This window comes from Thalia democratica, chromosome 2, assembly GCF_965202585.1.
Source record: "Thalia democratica chromosome 2, ktThaDemo2.hap1.1, whole genome shotgun sequence".
Lineage (NCBI taxonomy): Eukaryota > Metazoa > Chordata > Thaliacea > Salpida > Salpidae > Thalia > Thalia democratica.
Genome location: NC_139166.1, coordinates 12,180,357 through 12,208,147, shown reverse-complemented (window position 1 = coordinate 12,208,147; position 27,791 = coordinate 12,180,357). Strand labels below are relative to the sequence as shown.

General features: G+C 25.1%; 1 protein-coding gene across 1 annotated transcript; it reads left to right on the top strand.

The window, feature by feature from the left end:
- Positions 1-26,854, top strand: LOC145829947 (flap endonuclease 1-like). Its single transcript, XM_082937834.1, has 10 exons — positions 1-107; positions 2,034-2,161; positions 4,435-4,499; positions 4,885-4,987; positions 5,952-6,078; positions 10,898-10,974; positions 11,432-11,532; positions 24,478-24,699; positions 24,939-25,036; positions 26,177-26,854. Exons 1-10 carry the CDS (start codon positions 18-20, stop codon positions 26,303-26,305), a joined length of 1,140 nt encoding a protein of 379 aa, XP_082793960.1. The 5' UTR covers positions 1-17; the 3' UTR covers positions 26,306-26,854.
- Positions 26,855-27,791: the final 937 nt, after the last annotated feature.

Below are 27,791 nucleotides of genomic sequence, written 5' to 3'. Positions count from 1 at the left end.
TTCTTTATAAAATAAACATGGGAATTCTAGGACTTTCAAAGCTTATTGCTGACAAGGCACCAGGTTCTGTCAAGGAGCACGACATCAAAAGCTACTTTGGAAGAAAAGTTAGATTTTATTTCTAATAAAACTCAACTACTTGTTTTTCAGTATTATGTATTTTGTTTGTAAGTAGAATATATGTAGTTGGTTTAATAAGTTATGTAAAAGTTGAAAAAAAAACTCTGTTTTGCCTTTCGGATCTGCAATTTTACCTAAAATAATATAGATTCAGTCAGTTTATGTCAGGGTTTCCCAAACTTATATTCATAAGCCCCCTTTAAAGAAATTAAAATAGCTATGGCTCCATCCAACAACAAATTAAACAAAAAGCTACAATCTTTATTTTTTAGCTCTTCATCATTAACTCCAGAACATCTAATGTAAATTTTAATACTACCATTAAAAAAACCTACAGTATTTTTTTTGCTTTTCACTCCAGAATATCTAGTATAACTCTAAGCTTAAAATTGTCACTTTAGGAAACCCTGGCTTATACAATGTATGTAACCTATACAAAAGTTTGTTTTTTTATTGCTGATTTGTACTAAATACAAGTGTTTTAATATAAACAAGTTATAAAGATATTTTTGTCAAAATTAAAGTATTTTTTTACTATTTATTTGTAAGTAGAGAATGTGTAGTTGGGTTGGTTTAAATTACCAATTTTTTAAATTAAGTTTTCTGACTTGCTCTTTATATTTGACTCTATAGTTTTTACTTGAAACAAGCTATATACTTAGTGTACTTTGTTATGTTATGTATAATTTTTTATCTAAAATATTTTTATAAAAACTTTCAAAAAGATCTTTGTTTATTAGCAAATATACAAAAACTTTCTGCATTAGTATTAAAGCTGTTGATTCTGTTTTTCATCAATATTTGAAATAAAATTATAAAATAATTTAAGTGAAAAGTGAAAAAATAGTTGCATTTGTATATTATCAGTTATTTAAGTTTTGCTCATTTAACAAGTTTTTGGATTTACCCATTAACTTTTCAATAAACAAAAGTGAATATTGTTAACATCCTAAAATTTATATTCTTATAAAACAGCATATGGCTTATCAGCTAAACTTTTTTTAAATGTAATTGACTTGCAATTAGTTTAAAAGTTTTAGTCAGCTTTTTCTTATATTATAAACTTCTGTATAGTTTTTACATTTTAGATAACAATATTTGTATTTCCACCAATTCTATTTGAATAAAATTTTGTTCAAATGATGATCTTGTTTGGTTTAGTTCAAACGAGTGAAACATTGTTTTGTTTATAATATTTTAAAATTTGAATTGAATATTATAAACTTCACTTAAAAAAATCTAAAAAAAAAACTAAGTAAATATTTGAAGATGTAATAAATGTTGTGAATAGTTAAGTACACAAACATTTCTGTGTAAAAAATATATATAAATATGTGTACTACAACAAACTATATATAGTTTTCATCAAGTTAAAATTACATAGATAGAAAATAATTACAACCTGTACTATTGTTTATAAAAAATTTCTTTTGTAGTAAGTTCATATTATTCCAATTACACTTTAGGAGTAAAACATATTTAGTTGAAGTTTACAATGTGACAAAAAATCATGGAATTTGAGAAATTTTGGAAAAATCTGAAACTTTAAAAACATTTTACATCTTAAGTAGTGAAATTTTGATTTGACACAAAAAATCTATCCTAAACATATAAATTTTTGTCATTATCAAGCTGTTTTTAAAAAATATTTAAAGTAGCTTTACAGTATCTTTTCAATGTTGTTGTACTAATTAACATATTTCTTTAATTTGAAGTTTACTTTAAACTAAAAATAGACCCAAAAACCTGTATTTTTAAATTCCTGGTAGAAATTCAAAAAACCAAGAAGACTTTCCCAAAAACAGTTGGCCTCAGGTAGCAATTTATGCCTGAATGGCAATTTACCAGTTTCTAACTTTATTAAATATAATAAGAAGTATTAATAGTATTAGATTTAAGTTTATTTTTTTCAGGTAGCAATTGACGCCTCCATGGCCATATACCAGTTCCTCATTGCCATCCGTCAAGGCGACCAGCAACTGACCAATGACAAAGGAGAAGTGACCAGTCACGTTGCTGGATTATTCTACAGGACCATCAGGTTTTTTACAATTAATTTAAATAATTATATAAATAAACTCTACATGGTCATCAGATTAAAAAAAAAATCAAATAAATATGTAAAAGTTCATTAGGAAATACAGGTTTGAAATGATATGGAAATGCATAATTTCTACAGGTAATTCAGGTATGAACTATATAGGGTTCCCACTTCCCTATAAAATCTTATAAATCTCTAGAAATTTGCAATATTCCAAAAAATCTCTAGAAAAATTGAAAAATATGTGATAATACTTAGAAATTACGTTTTGTGGTAGGTGATTAAAAATTTTTGCGATATTATAACCAATATTATTTTTTTTATTTTATAAGTTATATTTGTATTTTAGAGTTATATGCACTTCTTTTCAGATTGCAAAACATAAAGTTTATCACTTTTTTTGTAAGATTTTATGAGTGTTATATTTTTATTAGTGGGAACCCTGACTATAGCATGTTTAAGTTTTACAGGTAGTTCAGGTAGTTTAATTTAGTGTCATGAAAAAAACAATCATGCTTTTTGATAACATGTAAGTATGCAAGACAGCGATCCTCAAACTAGCCCTGACCACATTAATTATTTTAAACTAGTGTGTCACATTTTTTCTTTTAAAATTTTTAATTTTCTAAATTTTATTGTAATGTTGTTTAATTAATATACCCCCCCTAATAGTATTATTTTTCTAAAAAAACTCTTTTAAAATAGTTTTTTTGAGTTGTTGTTTTTAGAGTCTGTCAACCATTAATAAATGACATCAGTAAGTTAAGTAATACATCTTATTTATTGCTACTTTATTTAATACACAATTACTTGGGTGTATGAGAAACTATTTTGTTAGTTTTTGTACATACTGGTTTAAAACTTAGATTTTAAAAATGATAATCTAAAATTCAATGTTACTGTCTGATATTTTTTCAAACATATTTTGTCAACAATATATACATTGAGTTTAATTCTAATTCAAAATAGTGCATTTGTTCAAAATAGTGCATATACAAATAATTTATGTTTTATGTTTATTAAATCTTGTTTTAGTCTTAAAATTTTTTTCGAGTTTAAAGGTGTAAATATATTTTTTACATGCAAATATTTGAAATTAAAGTATATCAACAAGGGTATACACACTCAGGATACTTAAGGCCATAGGGGGGTAAGCCATGTTTTTTACAAGTTGATCTTATTTTATAGAGTTTTTATTAAGTTTCAAGATGCTTTTTATCGTTTTAAAAAATCGAATTATTTTTTGAGATATGACCAGTCAAAGTCAGGCCGCATAATTGGTTTTCTATGGGAAGGGAAAACTAAAATAGCGAAAAAAGACTATTTTATTTAAAATCTATCTCCTCCTACATTTTTCAAGCAATCTTCTTCAAAATTTCACAGTCTAATCTTTATACAATAACAAAAAAAATTTACTTTGGAATTAAAAAAAAAACTTGTAACATTTTTTTTTGAAAAAAAAACACTTTTTTTTTTAACTTTTGTAATAAAATTTTATTTAATTTTTTTTTTAATTCATAAGTAACGTTTTTTCTTTTTAATATAAGGAAAATTTTCTTAAAATTTGAAGAAGATTGCTTGACAAATGAAGAAGGAGATAGATTTTTAGTGAATTTTAAAATTTCCAAGAAAACTGACCCCAAAAATGTGTGGTCCATACGTTTGTAGCGGAAACTTTTTACAAAAAATAAAATATTTCAAAAGTTAAATGATATTTTTGAATTTTATAAAAACTGGCTTGTAGTTTGTATTTAAAGCGTTCATATAAAAGCCTAAGTTATTTTTTGTAAAAAAAAGTGTTGGACCCCCCTATGGCCTTAATATACTCAAGATAACTCAAGTCAGTTTGGAATTTTTGAAAATCTCAAGATAACTCAGGCTTGTTTGTAAAAATAAATTAGGATGATTCAGACAAGTTTAGCTTTTTTAAATAAAAACTCACAATACTTTTATTGTTTTATGATAACGTCAGTTCAGTTGTTTTCTAGACATAAATGAGATTTAGTTGTTACAATTTCAATATTTTGATATTTAATAAACATTTTTTAACAAAAGATTAACTTATATTGCCAAAGAGTGGCAAACCTAGTATATTAAAAAAGTGTCATATATTTTATAATATTATAATTATCGTTTTTATCAAACTATTTACGATCTTAGTTTAATTGTTTTAAAATAGATGTACAATGTTTATTTCGTATTTATATGTAATATACATATTTGAAGAGTGTTAAATATATAAAATCTTCATCATATATTTATTTTTTCAACAGACTGTTGGAAAACGGAATAAAACCAGTATTTGTGTTTGATGGTAAACCGCCTAGTCTGAAATCAGGTGGGAATTTTTTTTTTGAAAATTAAAAATGTAAATATAAAAATAAATGTAACTTCCAACTTTTAAAATTTTTATCACTTTACTGAATGCCCATCACAGTAATGGAAGTTCAATCTCATATATCATGTTTGAATGCCTTTACTCATCAAACTTTTGGTGCACATTTTACAAGCCACTTGAATTACTTAAAGTTAAAATAATATTTTTCATCCAATTAATACTCATCAAATTTGAAATGTTGATTATATTTATTGCACATGTGAGTTTTTTGCGTTATCTACTAATTATTATACAATTTATGATACCACAATGATCACAAATGTTTTGCATAGGTTAAAACTGCCAAGCAGCAAAAAAGTAATAACTGAATATTTTATTTTCACAGGTGAACTGGCAAAGAGAGGGGAGAGAAGAGCTGAAGCGGAGAAGAAGTTAGCAGAAGCTCAGGAGAAAGGAGATAATCAAGAAGTTGAAAAATATCAAAGGAGGTAAGAAAGTTTATTAATTAAGTAAAAAATATATATGATACATAATAATTGACAAGTTGAAAAATATGATATTGTCTTAGAATTAAAATGGTAGTATTATACAATCAAGATATTAAGAAATATCAATGAAGGTGAGATATACATGTATAGAATAATAGTTATATGTAGTAAAACATAGTAATGAAAATAAATAACAATCAAAAATATATTTAAGAAGGTATGAAATATAAAAGAGTTGTATAAAAATATTTACAAAAGAGTTGATCATAGCAATTCGACCACCAGACCACAAGCCTTTGGTAGACTGAGACCGGTTTCGTCCGTCTTAGGACTCCTCAGTCACTACCAAAAAACTTTTGGTCTGATGATCGAATTGGCATGATCATCCCTTTTGTTAAACTTGAGCTTGTCTCACGGCAAACGAAAGTCCAAGCTAAAGATCTGTAGATTTTCGCCGATGTTTTTGTTGATCGTATAACAATATTTGATATACTAATCAGTGAGTTTGAAATTACACTAGAAGGTGATATAATAAAACTTATTATTATATATATTATGCCATGACAATTAGTAGCTTGACAAGTATATTAGATGGTGAGAAAAAAAAGTATTATATTAGGGTAATAAAGAAGTTGAAAACAATACTAGGAGGTAATAAAATATTGCTGTGTGTTTTTTATAACAAAATATTGATTAAGTTTTAAGTTAAAATTATATGCAAAAATTGAAAAGTATATACTAGAAAGCAGTATACAACCTTATACCAGAGTTGTCACTCACTCAGACCCTCCAACTAGTTTAAAACTTTCAGATTGTTAAAAATACCTAGGCTGACTCAGTCATGTTTGCGGTTTTAGTCGAATAATATTTCTAACATACATTTGGAGGACACACAGAAATTAGTGGAATTTATGAAAACAATAATAATGTTAACAATGGTAATAATTAATAACTTTTCCAACAGATTGGTGAAGATTGGCAAGAAACACATGGAAGACGCGCAGAAACTGCTGGGCCTGATGGGAATCCCCTTCATAAAATCCCCAACTGAAGCCGAATCACAGTGCGCCGCGTTGCAGAAGGGAGGCAAGGTTTGTTTGTTATTTGTGTGTTTTTTAATTATGTTTTTTTGAATATATTAATAATTTAAAAAAAAGCTTTGGTCGATAGCGCTCGACAATGTATGTATCAATTAATGTATTTATTATTAAAACAACTATATTACTTAAACTGAATCGATTATATTAGTTGTATCAATATTAAATATTTTATTTAGTATACATATTATAAAATTATATTAATAGTATACAGAAGGGGATGGAAGGTCTGTTATTTTATTAATATGCTGACTTTTTTTCCAGTTTTATTTATATCAATTGTTTATTTATTTGTTCCTAATGTGATATGCTTTTAGCAGCGAAACTTATTTGTACCGAATAAACTCAACTGAACACAAATGCAGTTATTACTACTAACTATTTACATTTGAGAACTTTTAAATTAGTCCAGTTAGGAAGAAAGTCTTTTTTTAAAAAGGTCGTTTTATTCAGTAAATAAGTTTATTAAAACTTTAAAGTTTTAAAATTTTATTCACGTCAAAAATTCTAGTGGTAAGCAAGATTTAATTGTTTTGTTTGTTTACATTTTATTTTAGGTTGTAATTACCTTTATAAGCTCACTTTGCAAAATAATATTAATTTGTTTTTCAAAATAGAAATCTAATATCTTCAACCCTGAGTTACTACTCTTTGTAACCAAACTACTTTTAATATTGATATTTGCTACGTCTCAAGCTTAATATTTTCACTAAAAAATGTATTAAATTAGTATTTAAAAAGGGATTTCATATATCAAAAAAAAATTCTAATCTTTATTTAGGTACTTTATTTGATACTTGCATTTTGTCTGAATAGTAATGTTTTATTGAGAATTCTTTTCATGCTTTGAAAGAAGGTTTTAACTTAATTTGATTTTCTTTTACTTACTTTGGCCACATGCTTCTAACCTAAAATCTAGATTAATTATTTTTTTTCGAAACCAACCTTCTTGAAAACATAAATTATTTATAAAATATTTTGCTTCAACACAACTTGCTCTCTGAATCTATTAGTAACGTCATGACTTATAATTATCAAACTGTAGCTTCTGTTGTTTTGTATAGATTGCAAGTCATTTCAAACGAATATAGGATCCAAATACTCTAGAGTACTTTGTAAGCTTCTAATCAGAAGCTAGTATAAATGATTAATGAATTAGGTCATAAAGTAACTTGGTTTACTAGCGGAAAACAACAAATGTCTCTACAATATAAAACTGCTATATAAATTAACTATAAAGATCGTAGTGACATGATGAATTGAAAACCAGGAATACAGTAACATCTCGCGAATCTACGCACTCATTACACTTTATTTTACAATTCTAAATAAATACAAAAACTTTTCAAAAGTATTTATATAGTGTTTTAAAGTTGTGGTGTATATGAATTTTAGCTTGAAGTTCTTATGGAATTTTAAAATAAAAACTACAACATATCCTAAAATCTTAATAGTAAATAGTTTCGCGAGAGATTACATATTCCTTGATTGGATAAATTTAAAGCTTCACCCTCTAATAGTTTACTAAAAAACTCTTCTGTAGACCCAAAGGTTCTACTGAAATTTTATTTAAATAAGTCTTACTTATTACTCAAATTGAAATTAAGAGTACATCTAAGTTTTATTTTTATCGTTTTAAACATATTTTTTACAAGCTAAAATGAGTTAATTGTCATGTTCATTTTTTATTGGCGAGCCGCAGTTTGCTGATCCCCGTTTTTTAGACTTTTTTTTTGCTACTCCATATAGCACTAGAGCAGAGCTCGGCAGCCTTTTATGATTTGCAGCACAATTTTCACTTTGCAGTTTCCAATTTAAAAACTGTAAACTGAAAATCACTAAAAGTTAAATAAGTGCACACTTAATGATTAATAAAATAATTTTGTTACATTTTGTATTTTAAATACTAAACTTATTGTGACTAATTAAAAAATTTCAGAAATAAATTTTTAGAAGTGAAATAAAGTAAAATATTAGCTTATTAGAAAACAGCTTTTATTACTAATGTTTTGCAACAGTTTATTGGTAAACTAAATTCTTTATTATTCTTTAAACGTTTTGAAAAACTGTATTTTAAGTCATGTTTATTATAAATTTAGATTGAGCCAGAAATGTTAAAATGTAAATTACTGACAAGTGAAATATAATAAGTGGTTTGAGTGTTATTTTGCTATAAAGTGTTTTCAATTTTTCTCAAATTGTTAAATCTTCATTATTAAATGAAGTGTTTTAGCACAAGGTATATGAGTTTTGAACTATTAAGGTATATTTTAGTAAAATATTTGTTTTAAATTAAACAATTACGGTATTCAAATTTTAATTTAATTAAAATAGTCTCATTCTTTCTCTGAGAGTTATGTTGAAATTATAATTGTTTTGTAATAAATAATCTCTTAGGATTAATATCTCGGTTTTACAATAAATTATGAAACAATAGATTTCCCGCATTTATATTGCTATTCTTTTTTTTCTAACTAAGTTTTTCAACTTTTATATTGTACCTAATAAAATAATGGAGTAGTTTTTATCTTTTTAGGTGCACGATTATTCAAATTCTGATAATGAAAGTTTTTATTGTTTTTAGTTATTGTTATTTGTATACATACACATTTTTACTAACGTAAGTTTATGAGTTAGACTTATATGAATGTTTCCAATGTTTTCAATTTTAAAATTATTTAAAAAAAAATGTGTATATAAGAATTAAAATTGTCAGAATTTAAACTGTAATGTAAAATTATTTATTTTCTACTTCTTTTAAGGTGGTAATTCTGTATTTATAAGCTAACTTAGCAGAACTGTTTTTGACAAATTTTAAATTGATAGTTTCAATCCTGAGTTACCAAGTATACCCAAATAACTTTTAATGTTTATAATTGCTGTTTTCTCACTTCAATAGTTATTTAGTTAAAAAATGGTTTTTTTGAAGTGCAAGTCAAAAAGAAATTTATATTAAACTATTTGCTGTCACTTACATGATCGTATAATTTGTAACGATTTAAAGCGTAATTTATGTCTAAAATGTTAGTTACCGTTTTACAACTTTTTATTTATTTATAGTTAGTTTTTATTATATTGTTTAATTATTCACCTTTTTTTCTTTAAATTTTTATTCACTTGCGTCCAACTAAGAAAGTGTTTTTCTTTCTTAAAAAGAAACTTACGAAAATATTATGCTTTCGTATAAATTGCACTCTAAAGCACTTATTTGTGTCATAAGTTGAAAATCACAAACTTCAATTGTTATTATTTTGTACATATAAATTGCTGATTTGTTTGTTGCTGATAAATGTATGAAAAATTAAAGTAATTTGTAAGCTTCTTCCTAGAAGCTATTTATCTATTTCAAGAGCATAGGAAACTACGGAGTTTGTTCAGTAGTTTACATCATACAATAAAAATTGATCTATAAAAAATTGAAGTTTTAATGATGATTCAGGCGTCATAAACTCAAAGCTGCACTTATTTTTTTTAATTAAACCCAGTTTTTCGCAATCAAACCGGTTACTTTGTTTATTTAAGCTATCTAATTTGTAGGATTATGATTATAAAATATAAATTTATTGAACAAATAAGAAAAAAATATCTTTTTTTTGGTTTATTTATTACAAAAATACATCGAAATACATGATTACGTTAGTGTCAACATAAAATTTAAACCACAATCGTAGTTATTTATTTGTACTGATGCCAATTTCGATGCAATCTAGCAATTAAATGCTTGGTCGCCAGCCGAGTTTTATAAAAAATATTTTGCGGGCCGCACTTAATTTAAATATTTGTCGCAAACAACATAAAAATAACACCTGAGCCAAAAATGTGATAAAATAAACGTTAATTATAAATAAGTATTTAATTAATAGTCATATTTTAGTTTCTTCAATAAAACATTTCTTATTAATGTTTTAAAATGGTAAGTTTTGAGATTCGCGGTTCGCAGATTTTGGCTTTAAAGATCGCATTTGGCCCGCAGGTTGCATTTCGCCGACCCCTGGAGAAGAGACTATAAAACCAAATAACAGTAAAATAAGTTAAACAAATTAAGACCGCAAATTGAGTTATTTATCGCATATATAGAAAATCTACTGATACACAATTGCACTCTGAAGATCTTAGTGACGTCATAGGTTGAAAGTCACAAATTATTGTAATTTTTGTTCTGAATATATTACAAGTCAATTTCAAAAGAAATATAAAATTATTGTACAAAATTTATTTGTAAACTTCTGACAAGAAGCTATAGAACAAAATCATCTGTAAAAAGAAATGCTTTAGTAAGAGTGAGTTGTTTTCCACAAGCAATAAAAGACTTCACAAAGTTTATTGCCACAACACTGCACTCAAAAAATCATAGTGACCACATTTTAGAAAACCAAAGTTTTTGGTTGTTGCTAATAAGTATATTTTACAAGACGAATTCGATGTTTAATAACTCCTTTTGATAATATAACATGTCAACTTTGATTTGCATGCTTTCAACTACAGGTTACTGTCATGTTTATACCATGTTAAAAAATCGAATGAAGTATGTAGTTTATCATTTGTTATTATTTTTAATATTTTTATGTTAAGATTTAAGTAATCTCCACAGAACATATAATACACGAGAAAAAATCTTATTTCCTCAAAATAAAGCCTTCATGTTAAACTAATTATGTGACAGACATGTTTTTACAAATTAATAAATGTTTTTATACCTCTCAATTTCACCTATTTATGTTTTTGTATTTTGTTGTAATACTATAAATATTTAAGGTTTAATGCTATTTATAAATTTATTTTGTTAATTTTTATAATGTTATAATTTTTTTAGGTATACGGAGTGGCGACGGAGGATATGGATGCTTTGACTTTTGCCAGTGGTAGATTGTTAAGACACATGACTTTCAGGTTATATATATTTATTTCCTATTTAATAAATTAATTTTATTGTTTTTCATTTTATATTGAATAACTTTTGAAAGTGGAAGGTTGTTGAGACATATGACTTTCAGGAAATATTTATATAATAAATTATTTTTATTAAACTTTTAAAAATATTTGTTTGAATTTTGCAAGAAGTAAGTTGCCATTCGTATTATTTTATTTAATAAATTTAAGATTGATGAATTTTTTTGATTGATAAGTTATAATGTTACTAACAAATAAGATAAAAGTAAATAATAATATTTAACTTTTTAGTCAGTTTTACAAATTTAACAAACAAACAGTAATTATTTTTTCAATATTCACGAAAAATTCCAATTAGAAAATAAAAAATAAAATTAAAAAAAAAAAAAAAAACTACCTTATTTATATTAATAAATGTATTGTGAAGACATAATTTAAATATTTTGTTTTATTTCAGTGAAGCAAGAAAAATGCCAATTCAGGAATTTTGTTACGAAAAAGTTCTGGAAGAAATGGAATTCACCCATGAAATGTTTGTGGATCTCTGTATATTGTTAGGTTAGTAAAAAAGTAAAATTTTTTATTAATTTTATTTACTATTTTATTTATTTATCAATTCTCTTATGAAACGTTTGTAGATCTTTGTATCTTGTTAGGTTAATACGAAAAGTAATTTTGTTATTATATTATCTATATTGCTTTATTTTTATTTGACTTTCTCGTTAAATGTTCGTAGATTTTTGCATATTGTTTGGTTGATAAAAAATCATATTTATTACCAACTTTCTATATTATTTTATTCATACTTTAATTTACATACCCATGAAAATGTTTATACATCTTTGCATATTGTTAGGTAAGTAAAAAAATCGATTTTTGTGAGTTGTATGTTAATAACAACAAACCCAAAACCAACACGTTGGCAGATTTGTTAAAAATCACCAAACAAAAACGATATATTTTAAAATTCAACGAAATTGCGCTCTCAAGACCGTAGTGACGTCATAGATCGAAAAACACGAACTGTAGTTGTTAAATTTTGTTTTTAATTCATGTCTTTTAGAAATTAAACATCAGGTTTATAAGCCACTTGATTCTCTATTTGTAAGCTTCTATAAAGAAGCTGTAATCATTCAACAGCTCCTGAAATACCCTTTTGAATTTTGAAATTAGTCGTCTGAAATTTTAAATCCTTTAATACGCAGTAGGGGGTTGGCAAGGAATAATTAACTTTTTTGGTGACTCGAAAACTAAAATACATTGCTGAATAGAACTGGGTTTAATTTGCTAGTTTTGTTTTATGCTTCATTTTTTTTCAGAAGTTATCTAAGTTTAGATGCAGCAAATTATTGTAAATTTCTTCTTCAATAATTACAATAATTTTTTGTTTATGATATGATAGTTGTTCCCATCGAAAAGAAAAACATAAATTAATTTGTTTTTTTTGCTAAGAAGAAATAAGCACTACAAGACTATATATAAATCTATTTATTTTAATTTTCTAGTCAAAAGACAATTAAGTTTCCGTTTGACACCCTTTTTAACCCGCTAAGTAGCGTTATTCAAATTTTATTTAAACACACGGTAATTATTAATTAAATAAAAACACACATTTAATATAAATAGATTCAAGCTCATTTTTAGTTTAATTTAAATTAAGGCCATAGGGGGGGGGGGTAGAGGCCATTTTTTGACCAAAAATAACATATAGACTTATATTATAGTAAATTTCATAATCTTTCAGATGATTTTTTTAGATTTTAAAAATATTAATTAGCTTTTTTTTTATGACCGGTTATATAAAGGGTTGTCTTTATAAAGGGTATATAAAGGGTAACTTTAAAGCCGTTTTTCTCGAGTTTTTAAAAACGGGCTTTAAAATCTATTTTCTCCTTCATTTTTCAAGCAATCTTCTTCAAATTTTCAGGAAATGTTCCTTACATTATGAGAAAAAAACGTTATTTGTGAATTTTAATAATTTAAAAAAATAAAAATTTTATGACAAAAATTAAAAAAAAAAAGTGATTTTTTATCAAAAAAAATTTTTTTTTTGAAAATAAAAGGTATTTTTACTTGAAATTTTTTAAAGTCACAAATAACGTTTTTTTGTTATTGTATAAAGAATAGACTGTGAAAGTTTGAAGAAGATTGCTTAAAAAATGAAGGAGGAGATAGATTTTGAATGCATTAGTCTTTTTTCGCCGTTTTAGTTTTTCCTTCCCCATAAGGAACCTGTTATGCGGCCCGACTTTGGCCGGTCATATCTCAAAAACTAATTCGAATTTTTAAAAACGGTAAAAAGCAACTTGAAGCTTAGTAAAGACTCTATAAAATAAGATCAACTTGTAAAAAACATGGCCTACCCCCCCTATGGCCTTAATTCAAGTACATAAAATTTGTACTTGATGAGTTTGTAGTATGATTTGTTTGTAACTTTTATTTATTTTTTAATCAAATGCGCACAAGCCACATTAAATTCAAGTTGGTCTTAAAATATACAACATATTGAAAAATAAAAAGCTACAAGTTCAACTAAAATAGAATAAATAAAAGCTTACCTTAACTTTTTGAAAATCTACAGTTGTTTTAAAACTAGTGTGACAACTATCGTGTTAAACAAAATTTTTTCGTACAAGCATTATTTTTAGAAGAGTATTGATAGTTTGTTTATTTATGTAATTAAAATAAAGTTCTATTGAGCTTATTGCTTTACAATTGTTTCTGGCCTACGCGATGATCAGTTTATACTAGTTTGTTATATTTAACTATAGTGTCTATAGTTTGTTTGCTTGTGATCATCGCGTAGGCGAGAAACAATTGTAAAGCAATAAGCTCAATAGAACTTTTATTTTGATTACATAAAGGCTCTTTAATTGTGAAGCTCTCTAGAAATTTATTGTTTAAACCTCAGTATAAATACATTACCACATAAAATAAGTTTTTAATTATAATAAATTATGCGTTGTTCGTAAACAAGGTGCTTGACAGTTTGTTTAAGTTTTGAGACACGAAAATACAGTTTAGCAGAACCAGATAAAAAATGTGCATTAAAATTCTTATAATTGTATTAAAAATTAATTGTTGAAAATTGAATTAATACAACAATAAGTACAAGTCTACAGATTTGATCAAAATAACAAAAGTTTCCATTTAAATTTTGACACAAAACTTCACTCTGAAGCTCTCACTCGCGTCACAAGTTGAAAACCACAAAGTGTAGTTTATATTTATTTGTACATATTTCAAGTCTAATTAAAAATAAAACGCAGACAGAATGAGTGTTATATTTTCTAAGCCACTGAACGGAGGCCATAAATTTAAAATATGGTAGAAGAAACTCACTATGAAAATAAATTGTTAGATCGGTTGTTCTGTTCATAATAACAGTATCATCCTGTAAGAGTTTGCAATTATAAAATAGAAAGCTAATTTTCCTAAAACAAATTTATATACAAATAAATTTTTTCCTTGCTACAATCCTTTGAAATAAACATATTCATAGTTGACAAATGTGATTATGAAACCACAACTTTTATAAAATAATCAATAATATTGAAAAAGTAAACTATCAAACTACGACTTGAATTGTAAGATTTCGCTACAAGTTTTCGTTTTTCATAATTTCAAAAAGTTCATTGCGGGCCTCTGATGTAATTTATATTTTTAGTTAAATTTTACTTTGTAGAAATTGACTCGATCCTATAATTAGTTTGTTAGCTACTTTTCGTGATTTGTTTAATTTTCTATAAGTTTAAATAACTGCCCTTAATTGTGATTAAGTTGATCGTAATATTTTGATCAAGACATGAATTTTAGTAATATTAATCTAGCATCAAAGTTAATGGTTGAAGAGTTTTTATTTATTTTATTTTTTGTTATGCCAGTCCTAAAGCAATCTATCAACTCAAGTGTAAAATTTCATAAACAAAGTATATTAATTAGATTTTTTGGAGTTTCAAAAAAGTCATTAATCAGTTGTTGGTTTTCGTTGTGTGCTTCATTGATTCGTTGTGTTCTATGTTATGCTTGTTATATGTATGGTTGAGTTACATCAAAATATTGAGTAAATATTAATTAATGCTGTAGTTTTATTAATCAAAAATTGTTTATTACTTCAATTAACTGTGTGTTTGTTTAATTGTGTTTGAAAGTTACATTTAAAAAAATGTTTTACAACATAAATGATTTATGTTATTGAATAACTATTTATTTTAGTTTGTAAATTAATTTTTAAATAGTTAGTTGCTGTGTTGTATACAAATGGAATTTTTTTTTTGTACACTAAGTTGTTTATGATGTACCAAACCTTAATGAAACTCCTATAAATATTACTAACTAGTTTAATAATCACGTAATGTGTTTAAATAAAAGTTTAATTAAATTTTAAGAAGCATAGAAATACAATAATAACTGTTCGTTCTTTTCATTTTTTTATTTGTGTGCTTTTTAAAAAAACAGGTTTTTTACTAGTTATTTTTCGTGTTTGTTATAGTTGTCAAATGAATTTAGAATTAAGTTAATACAATAAAATTTTTTAAACAGTATTTTGATTGTTTTAAACTTTAAAAAGTATGACTATTAATAGTTAAAGTCTAAGTCAATTTAAAAGTTGTTCAAGTTAACATAAAGTTAAGCTTAGAAATTTAAATTATTAAATGTTTTTTTTGAGGTTATGAGATTTCTTTTGGAAAGTTTGGTCAAAACTTTATAAAAAACAGTATTAAAAAAGGCAAGAATAAGTTAAAATGTTTTAAGTTATTCTTATTATTAAGAAATTGAAAAAGTTGTTTTGTAGCAATGAAACTTTCAAATTGATCGCATGAACAACAACTACTTGTTTAATTTTGAATCTGAAACTTGGCTAATAAAAATCAGATTTAATTTTCCAAGAATGATTACAATAAATTCTGTAACTATAAATCGTGAATTGTCTCTATTAGTACTTATAAGTTTGAGCTGTAGTTATTTTATATAAAACAAAAGTATAGTTTCAAAAACAAAATAATAAAAGTCACAAGCGTTTAAACAGGCTTTGAAAACAAAATCAGAAATACGTACAAGTTATAGTGCAATTTATAAAGAATTAAAAAATATGCTAACTGTTTTGTAATATCATTTACGTTTACTTTGATACTACTTAGTAATTGTATTTGTCTTTAGCAAAATAAATGTAACAACTAGACGTAAATGTTGTATTTAATTTTCGGGTATAAATCTTGATTTGTTTGCCTTTAAATCGTGTAAAAGACAAACTGAGCATAAAACCAAATAAAAAACCGAGTAGAAAAACGACAACTGTTTTAATAAAAGTTAGTTCCACTTGCCTATTTTGTTGAAACAAGGTAAAAATCGACACAATCGCATATTTGATAAAAACCACCAAATTAAACAGTTTATTTTGAATAACATAAAGTTGCCACAAAATTGCACTCCGGAGGTGGTAGTGACGTCATGACTAAAAGTTGCATATATTAATTGTTATTTCTTACTATATATTACAAGTTTATTTGTTTTAATGCATATTAAAATAGTTAGTAACTAATTTATAAGTCTCTCACCAGCGGCTATAAACCAATTGTCAGACAAATAACGCTGTTTGCTAGTCCCCCACGCATCGACGAGCGTGAACTTAGCCCGACAGCGTTTTTTAGAAATTTTATAAAAATGTCCAAACTTTAGACCCGATTATTTTCCTTATCTTAATAGCTAATTAAAAACTTTTTTTCTTGAGAACGGTTTTTTGTCTTTAATTTAAATAAATAAATCTATTGGATTGGGGTTTGACTTTTTGAGTGGGACCCCATACAAGTTTTACCTAAACTCTTAGCACTTAAGCAAAAAATCTCTCAAATAGCGTTGCTAAGAATTTAGGTAAAACTTGTGTGGGTCATATATTTTAAAAAACAATAACAAACTGGGAAAAAATATCAAAACATCATAAAATATAACTATACAAGTCTGTTAAAAATTAAAATTAATAAAAAAACATTTTATTTTTGCATAAAAAACTGTATATCAAAAAAACGATAAACGTCCAAAATTGGAATTTTCCTTAAAAATTTATTCAGGCTTATGGAAAAAAAAAATTGAAAAAAAAATTTACAACATCAATATACTCATTTCAATAAGTTTGTTTAAAAAATAAAAAAAAAAAAACTATTACTTTTGGAGAAAAGCTTGTATTAATAAAAAATAGAAAATAACTCAAAATTTTAAAGGGGTCCCACTCAAAAATTCAAACCCCAATCCAATGGATTTTTTTTCAATTTTTAAGAAAGGAAAATTCTCTAGAATAAAAAAAAGTTTTTAATTAGCTGTTAAGATAATGAAAATAATTGTGTCTAAAGTTCGGACATTTTTATGAAATTCCTAAAAAACGCTGTCAAGCTAAGTTCACGGTCGTGACGCAACTTAATCATACCTGTTTTACTTCAGGGTTCAAGTTAAGGTTTTTACACTCTAGTTTCATGTAAGCTGAAAGTTTCATTACTTAAGCTGGTTCGCTACATTAAATAATTCACAACACTAACCAATGACATTATATCGTTTCGTTCAGAGATGATTTTTTAGCTGTGTTTCAAAACAGGCAATGTTAAAACTGGTAATCTGACTTTTGAAGAAGTTTTCTTTGTGTTGCTTAACTTATTAAATAAACATTGATTTGAAATATTATTTGTTTTGTCTTAGTTTTAATTTTATAAGAGTGTGATAAATTTAGGAAAATTGTTTTAATTAAATTTTCAGGTTTTTTACATTTGTTTGTTTGTATCTACTAATGCACTCAGGTTTGCCACTTTACCTGGATACCTGGAAAAAACCTTGAAAAACCTGTAATTTGACAATTCAGGCAAAATAAAACTTGGAACTTTAGCAATTTTCACATGTTCAGTAGTAAAATTTCGATTTGACTCAAAAAATCTATCATATAAATAAAACATTTTTGTCATCATCAAATATTTTTTTTATTAAAACATATTTAAAGTAGCTTTACATTATCCTTTCAATGTTTTTATACTATTTAACACAGTTTCTTACCTTAGACTTAACTTTACACTAAAAATCGACCAAAAAATGTGTACTTTAAAAACCTGGGAGAAATTTATAAAAAAATTGGAAAAAACAAGTGGCAACCCTGTGTACTAGTGTAATATAAATAATAAAAAGTTATTTTTGTAGTCTGTTTGGTAACATAGCTTTATTTATTACTTATTTATTTTGTTTGACTGTGCTGCTTTTAAGTTGTTTTTTTTTAAATAATTGGTGGTTTTGTGTATTTATGATTTATGTTATACTTTATAGTAAACAATCCAAAATAAAAGTAATAATAATATTTGTAATAATATTTAAATAGATTTCAAGGTTTGTATTTGTTTAACTATAAAAGTTATAAGTTATATGTATATATGTATATATATATTTGTTCTTTATTGTTTATAAGTACGTTAGTAAGTTTTTTGACTTTGAGTGTGCTAATTGTAGACTTAAAATATTATTTAATTGTACCCAGTATTAATTACTTTAGATAGCAATTTTATGTTTATAACCTTTATTTATGAATATTTATTACGAATTCAGAAGTTATTTAGTTTCACCGTTGAACGGATTTATAAAGTGTGATTCCAATTAGAAAACATCTATTTGATTTTAAAATTCTGTTGATATGATTCACTTAGTGACGTCATAATTGAATATCCCAGAAAGTAGTTTTCTTTATTTTTGATATAATAAAACTGATTGAGCCAATGTATCAGTATTAAGCTAGATACAATAAAAGTATGTAAAGCTTCTAACCAGAGGCTAAGTCTGAGATGGATTTTGCAAACAGAATTAACATCTAACCTAAAGCCAAAAATTAAACTGCTAAGTAAATAAATTCCGTTTGAGCACGGACTGAGTTGTTCTTTACAAACAATAATTGACTTAGTAAAAATTTATACTTGATTGTTACACTCCAGAATTTTCTAGTTTTCCCCACAAAAGGTTACGATTACTAAATAAGATAAAATGACTAAACTACATAATCATGCAACTTTCAAATAAATATCAACGATTAATAAAGTACAGTAGAGTTTATGTTATTACTTTAAAATTTTGGACTTATCATAGACTGTCACTAATTTTTATTATAAAAAATATCACATATTCACAACAATCATTATTTTTTTTAAGAGCTACTTAATAACATTCATTTTATAGTGTTTTTAAATTAATTATTAAAAGGAATAGTACATAAAGTAACTACTAATGTTTATACATGTGTTAGTAGTTATATTATAAAATGTTGGTTATAAAAATTGTAAAATATAAACATTATCTAGTTATATAAAAAAACAATTTTTTACATATGTTTGATAAAAAAAGAGTTTTATATATATGTTTTGCTTTTCGCTTTTCTTGTTTGGTTGTTTAGTCTTATTTTTTTAGTTTTTATGTTTCTCACTTACTTCTTTATTTTCTACTAAACTAACGTAGTAACTCTTTTCATACTGTTAGGTTGGTAAAAATGTGATTTGATACCAAAAAATAACTTTTTTGTTTCGTTTATGTAATTTGTTAGTAAACCAAATAAGCTGATATACTCTATAGAAATGTAAGTACTTACAATAGTAAATTCTATAACGTTAATAGCTTATCATACTACTTTGATGTTGCTAAAGTTGTTAAATGAATCTTATTTAATGATTGAATACTTTACTTTATGTAAAAATAAAATAAAAACGCAAGTTTGTATTATGATCTTTTAGGTTGAAGTTTTTTTTTGTTGTTAAAAGAATTGTAAAGTCGTAGTTTTGTTTTAATAAACTTCTTTAATTGACTGCTGAAACAATAATTAGTTGTAAAGTTCTGATTCTGAAACTTGATTTGAAAACAAGATTTATTTTTTGAAATTATTGCAACAAATTTTGTAAATTTTCTTCCAAACATTTAAAGTTTAAAAATGGTTTAGTTTATAAGCAAATTTTAAATTAAAAAACAAAATGATAAAAGTTACGAGCGTTTAACCAGGCTTAAAAGCCAAATGCAGAAAAACCTACAAATTAGTGTGCAATTTATAAATAGTGGAAAAGTGTTCTAGCTATTTTGTAATATCATTTATATTCATATTTACGCTTACCCTGACATTACTTAGTAATTGTAATTGTCTTTAGCAAAGTAAATGTAACAACGAGACCATATTAAATGTTGTGTTTAAATTTCGAGTATAATTCTTGATTTGTTTGACTTTGAATCGTGTGTAAGACAATCTGAGCTCGTTAAAACCAAGTAGAAAAACGGCAACTGTTTCAATAAAAGTTAGTTCCACTTGCCTATTTTGTTGAAACAAAACAAAAATCGACACAACTGCATATTTGATAATAACCACGAAATTAAACAATTTATTTTGAATAACGCAAAGTTACTATTATTTTGTATATATTTTGATAAAGTTGCACTCCGGAGATGGTAGTGACGTCATGAAAAAAAATTGCATTTAGTAGTTGTTATTGCTTTCTATAAATTACAAGTTTATTAAGAAGATATCTGCAGTAATTTGAAAATTAACAATTTAAAAGCCTCATACTAGAGGCTGTATACCAATTGTAAATAAAGTAGAACAAATATGGGAATAACTTTTCTGTTTTCAAGTCCGCGATGCAGCGTAACAGGGTTGCCTAAAAACCTTGAATTATAAAAATTTCATAATCAGTAGTAATAAATAAAAAAAAATCAGTAGTAAAACTTCGATTTGACACTAAATTCTATCATAATTATTTATCTTATCAATGTTTTTTATACACATTTAGAGTAGCTTTACAGTATCTTTTCAATGTTTTTTTTTACTATTTAACATAGGTTTTTTTCTTAAACTTAGCTTTAAACTAAAAATAGACCCAAAAATGTGTAATTTAAAAAACCTTGACGAGTTTTAAAATCCTGGAGAAAGTTTGCAAAAAACATTTTGCAACTCTACGTAAACATACCTTTTTTACTTCAAGGTTAACGTTAAGGTTTTTACATTCGAGTCTTAGAGAAAGTTTCCGTACTTAAGCTAGTTCGCTACATTTTATAAATCACAACACTAATTAAATGACATTGCATCGGTTCGTTAAACATGATTCTTGAGCTGTATTTCAAAACATGCAATGTTAAGCTGATAATCTGACTTTTGAAGAAGTTTTCTTTGTATTGCTCAATGTATTAAGTTAGCATTGAAATATTAATTGTTTCGTTTTAGTTTTTATTTAAACATAGTTTGATTAATGCAGGGTTGCCACACACTCAGGGAACTCAGGGAATCTCAGGGAATTTTCAAACTGTAGAAAATCTCAGGGAAACTCAGGGAATCTCAGGGAAACTCAGGGAATTTTGGCATTTTTCTTTTAACTCAGGGAAACTCAGGAAAGTTTTGATTTTTTCTCTAAATTTCAGGGAAGTTTTTGAAAATCTCAGGGAATTTTTTTTCTAGATCTAGAATGAGGTTTAGTTAATCCAGTTTCAATATTTTGTTCAAAAGTAGTAATTTTTATTATTTAAGTGGTTATTTAGAATTTTTTTAGCCTTGCGGCTAGTTCTTCAATATTCTTAGTATTAACATTTTGGTTTTTTTAAGTTTTAAATTTATATTTACTTAAGTAAAATCAAACAGTTTAGAGAAATGAAAGTTGTTGTTAACTATTCATTGAAAAGTTCTAATAAACTTTTTATTTTTAGTTACCTATGTATGCATTTAAGTGAGTTCTTCATGTGAAATTATTATTATTATAGTATAATTAAATTTTGTCAATTAAAATGTCAAACAAACTAAACTTTATTCTTTTATGTAGAAAGTTAACTAACAAGTTTACACAAAGTTGTGTAAAAATTTAGTTTTTAATTTTTAATTGGTTTAAACCTTTTAAGATTGAGTTTTTGAAAACAGTTTTTTTCATAAATTTAATGCTGAAGGAAGCATACACATACAACCTTCCTTTTATTATTAAAGAAGAAAAATGAGAATAAGGTATTAATAATTTGTGTTAGAAGAGAATTTTTTTTTTAAGATTTGAAAAATACTCAGGGAAACTCAGGGAAATTTAAGGTTACTAAGGGAAATTTTTGGTCACTCAGGGAAGATTTTTTGGCTCAAAGAGTGGCAACCCTGTTAATGTTAAAATAAAATTGTTTGATTTACATTTTAACTTATGTTGTTGTACTATTTTTTTTATTGTTTGTATGCACGAATGTTCAATGTAAGTTAATAAAAAAATATTTGAAAATTTTAAAAAATTTATAGTAATATTGCTTTGTTAATTAACGATTTTTAAAATGTTTTTATCATGTTTGTCTACACTGTATTGAATTTATTATTTATTTATAATTAATAATTTATTATGTTTTGAAAACTGCTTGTTTGTTTTATATATTTATGAAACTAATTACAGAAAAAAAATCTAATTTTAAAGTAATGTTGTTTTGCAAAAAAGATTTCTTAAGCTTGTATTTTATAACTAAAAAATATTTTTATATATAGTTTAATAGATACACGTTTATTCTCTATTTTTTATTATAAAAATAGTATATTTATAACTTTCACTGTGCTAATAATAAAGTTAAATAATTAAATGTACTTAATGTTATTAAATACTCTAAGCGGCAATTTAAAAAAAATATAACTATAACCAGTAACATTATTACAAGCTATCAAAAATATGTAGTTTCACATCTTAACTGTACATATTTCATGTACTTTTATATTAACTTGAACTCTTTATTAATATGAATTCATAATAACTTGTTCATATTGTTTCGAACTTAGTGAATCAAAGATAAAAAAAGTGTTTTATTTTGATTTACCTTAAAGACCTCGAGTTAAACCTGATTAGTTTGAATAACCTTGTATGTATTTTCTTTTCTCATTTTAAAATTTGTTTTAAACATCTGGAACACGGTTAAAAAAACCATAAGCGTTTATTAAGCTTTTAAGTCAAAACTAGAAAGGCTAACCTACAAGTTAGTAAAGTTTATTTTAAAAAATAAAAGTAGCCGTTAAAATGCACTCTGAAACTTTTAGTTGCGTCATAAATTGAAAGCCACAAACTTAAGTTTGTATTTTTGGTATATAATAGAAATAGCAATGAAACAAATCATTAAGACCAATTATAAAACAATTTTTAAGCTTCTATATAGAAGCTATGAAACTGAATAAACAGTAAAACAAGCCTGTCTGACCGTTAGTTGTGAGCAACATAAAATAAAGGTCTTGATTAGAACAAAGTATAGCTGGATCTTGTATGTACTTCTAAACATTTTAACTTTCTCTGAAACAGGTTGTCATTATGACTATTATTATTAAGAGGAATAGTTTAACAAAATAATACTGATAGTTGTTAACTGTCAACTAGTAAAATATAATTTGATATATGCAGCTGTTTTATAATTTTTTAACTTTCACAGGTTCTGTTTACTAATGATTTAAATATTCTCAAATTGTTTATAATTTTTTTTTCAAATCCAAATCAACAAATTTATATATAAATATTATAAAACCAGAGTTATATATAAATATTTAAACTTGTATATAAAAACTTGTAATAGGTCATTTAATTTACTTTCAACAACTTACCCTTACTGCTTGTGAATCATATGAGAGTATCAGTAAAATAAAATAAAAGAGATATTTATAATGATAATAACTCTATGATAATTTAGCTCAACTAAAAAGGAGCTAATAAACATCACATAAGTATTCATATTATTTTATCTTAAACATGCTAAAATTTATTTTCTGGAAATTAATTTGTAATTTATAATTAGTTTTCTTTTAATGCGCTGCACCTGCAGATTTTTTTAGTTATTAGTTTATTCTTAATTAGGTTGTGGTTATTTGAATCTGTTAGGGAAAAATTAATAAAATAAAAACTCGGTATAAAGTATAAAAGCATGATGTTATTACTGAAAAATGTTCAGAGATATCAATAAAATTAATTTAATGGTATTTCATAAATTATGTAAAATGATAACAAGTATATAATATCTAAATATTATAATATATATATATATATAATTTATTGAAATGGCGATTTTAAAAAATGCTGGAACACATGTTTCTTAAAGACAAAAAAGATTGTCTCTAATCTTCAGCCAGTTCAAGTTTAAAATCGCCATTTCAATAAATTATTTAAAAGCCCTTCAAGTGGGCTCAGTAGAAGGTGTTTTAGTTTGAACATTAACCTTATTATATATATATATATATGTTTGATTAAATGTTGAAAAACTGTTAATTTAATGTAATGTTTGTTAGTGGAGATCCGATTAGTATCAGTTTTTATATTATGTATACATACAATGTAACTGAATGAAAATAATAATAAATAATTCCCCCCTTCTCAAACAGGATGCGACTACTGCGAATCGATCCGCGGATTATAAATAAATAAAATAAAATATATAACATATTTTTTCAGAAATTTTAATTATTTGTCTCTCTATGTCATAAATTTAAAATCAACAAAAAAATGTTGAACCCATGTATTTCTCAAACAGGATGCGACTACTGCGAATCGATCCGCGGTATCGGTCCGAAGCGCGCTCACGACCTCATCAAGGAGCACAAGTCGATAGAAGCCATTTTGGAAAAAATAAACCGGGAAAAGTACACCGTTCCGAGTGAGTGGCTTTACAAGGAAGCGCGCGAACTTTTCATGAAACCGGACGTGTTCAGCGCAGATGAGGTGGAAATCAAGTGGGAAAAACCCGATGTTGAAGGTTGGGAAAGATGTTTTATTTATTTATTATTAATTTGTTTTTTATAAACTTTTTCTTTACTTTTTTATTTACTGTTTTATTTAATTTTATTCAATTTAAAAATATGGGAACAACCCGATTTCAAAACGCTTACAAGTTAATATACCTATATTAATATATTTTTTTGGTGGGTATTGTATTAGTTGTATGTATAATTTTATGTATTAATTGACTAATTAAACTTAATGTTATCTAAACAGGAGTAGTCAAATACATGTGTGAAGAAATGGGATTTAATGAAGATCGAATTAGAAATGGTTTGGAAAAAATGAAAAAAGCCAAGAATAAGGGTAATCAGGTAAGAAATACAAAAAGTAATAATTATTTTAGATTTTTATTAAAACTTCAAGCTTTACAATGTTACTTTATATGTATTTAAAAAAAGGTCAATTCAGTAAATTAAAAATTTAAAGTTTATAACTCTGTAAAATATTTATTGTTGTTATATATTTATATTACATAACAACTGCTATATTTCACACTTAAAATTTGATTTTTTATTTTTCTGGAACTGCTATGATGTATTTAAAATTGGTTTTGAAAATTTTAATGTTTTAGTGAAGTCCATTTCAATAACTTGGTGAAAAAAAAAGTTCTAAATACATTAGTGTCAAACAATTTGTATAAGTAAACTGTCATAGTACTTTTTAACCAGAGGTTATTGCTGACTTTTTTTGATGGTACATTGTGCAAACAAAACAAATTAAGCTTTTTCAAGTAAAAATAAGCAAATATTTAGAACTTTTCTCTCTATTTTGTTGTTAGTATTTAATTTGTAATGTAATATTTAACAACGTTGAAATATATAATTTTAAGGAATTTTATTTTTAGTAGTATAGAATAACATAATAGTAAATTAGTAATTTCGAAAAATATATCAATACATATATACTAGGGAAGGGTAGATTATGTATAAGATAATTTAGTATTACAGTAGTAAATTTTTAGTACACTTAATATTTAGTATACTTATTAAATTAACACTATATAAGTCATATAGGGGCTAGATGTTAAATAAAGACGTTTAAAATTATTATTTTAAGATTGTATGTTGGTATGGTCGCCTGTACAAATCAACCAAAACTGAGTATAATATGTTTAGGAAAATACTTGAAATTTTAGTTAAATTAATTTTGCAATAATAATATTTTAAAAAATTATTAAAGTAGTTTAATATAATCACTCAGGGTCGAATGGACAATTTTTTTTAAGAGGGTTCCATCAAAATAAAAATTAAGTAAAATATGTGTAAATTTAATTATTACATAATAAACTACTATACTATGTTATTTATTACTAATCATAATATTTTTTTCTTACCAATCAGGGTAGAAATTAATATTTGATTAAAAATTGTGTTAATTTTAAATAAGTACGTAATGTTTTGCAATATTACATTTTATTCTTACTTTCAATTGTTTTTTTTACTACTATTCAGGGAAGAATGGATGATTTTTTCAAGAGGATTCCGTCGAAACCCGCGGATGCCAAAAAGAGGAAATCAATTCAGGATAACAAGAAGAATGCCAAGAAGGCCAAGAATGGAAAGTTTAACAAGAAGAAGTAGATGTTTTAATATAACATTGGGAAGTTTTAATAAGGGTTTTTGTAGCTACTGAGTTATCAAAAAAAGTCTGTTGTTAAGTAAATTTGGGTATGTAAAAAGTTTGTTGTAAACTTCATTTTTCTAAAACTGAATAAATACTTTTCTTTTTTAATACACTGAGAAAACTTTTAGTTGTTGAAAAAAATACGTTGTTTATAATGAGTATATGTTTTAGTGAAAATTAAGTTAAAACATTTTATAACGTGATATAGTGAATTTTTGCTTTTTAATTTGAACTTTTTTTATAGAAAAACATCTCAACTGATTTACATTTTCGTTTAACTTGTTAATTTTTTTAGTAGGTATTTTTCTAGATGTAAATTAGTATTTTTCCCTGTTTAAACTTTTGTTGTGTTTGTCTATAGCTATATTAATGTTTTTTTTTTATTAAGTTTTTCTGTTCAAGAAATATTTTTAAGCACACTTTAATTTCAAGTGAAATAAAAACTTTAATTTTTAATACATTCACTTGTTCACAGTTTCAAACATTTGTCATTTTAGTTGTTTCATAAAAACGGAAGTCTATTTAGTTAATAAACATAAAAAATTATAATTTGTTTCATAATGTTTTATTAATAAACACTGATATATTTTTTTTGTATTAAAGTTTTTTTTAACACTTAGCTTAACATTAGAACATTTTAAACTAAATCATTAGTGTTGGCCAATATTCAATTTTTACCCACGATCATTTACGCCGGTTAAGTTTTAAATGATTTTTTACATATCCTATTATACTATATATACATTTTAATAGTGCATCCTATTTAAAAATAACATAATTCAAGTTTTTGTAGTCACTAAGAAATAATATTATTTATTTTGGCTTATTGAGAACATTTAAGCTTTGATTTTTAAGTAAAATGTTGTTCAAATTTACTATTTAATGTATATCAAAAAAATAACAGATAACAAAATTGTATAAAAGTTTAATGTTCTTGTCGAATACTTTTGTGGTTTTATTATCTTTTACCAAGTTGAAAAAAAAAACTCATTTACTATAAAAATAGATCAGAAACCCGACATAGATTTTTTTTCATAAATTTTTTAAAAAGAAGTTTATAAAAAACCAAGATCTTAGGGCATCTTGAACCTATTTAAAATTCAATAGTTAGTTTTTTACATTAAAAACTAAAAAAACATTTAAAATGATAATTACTTTTTTGTTTTATTCAAGTGTTTGTACGTTAGAGCCGTGCTAAATGTTTTAAAAAGATTTTATAAAGCTGTAACACTCTCTTATCTTATTTGCATAAAAGTATAAACAAAAACCTTAATACTGCAGTCGACCAATCTTTAAGGAGTAAATTCTAAACACGTAAATATGAAAATTCTCATAACAATTAGACTGAATAAAACTATTAATTCCAAATCTTGTTTTGAACTTGTTTTTTTTACAAATTGCGTTAGTGAGTATATAACATAGCATAGTGCAGGGTTGCCTGGA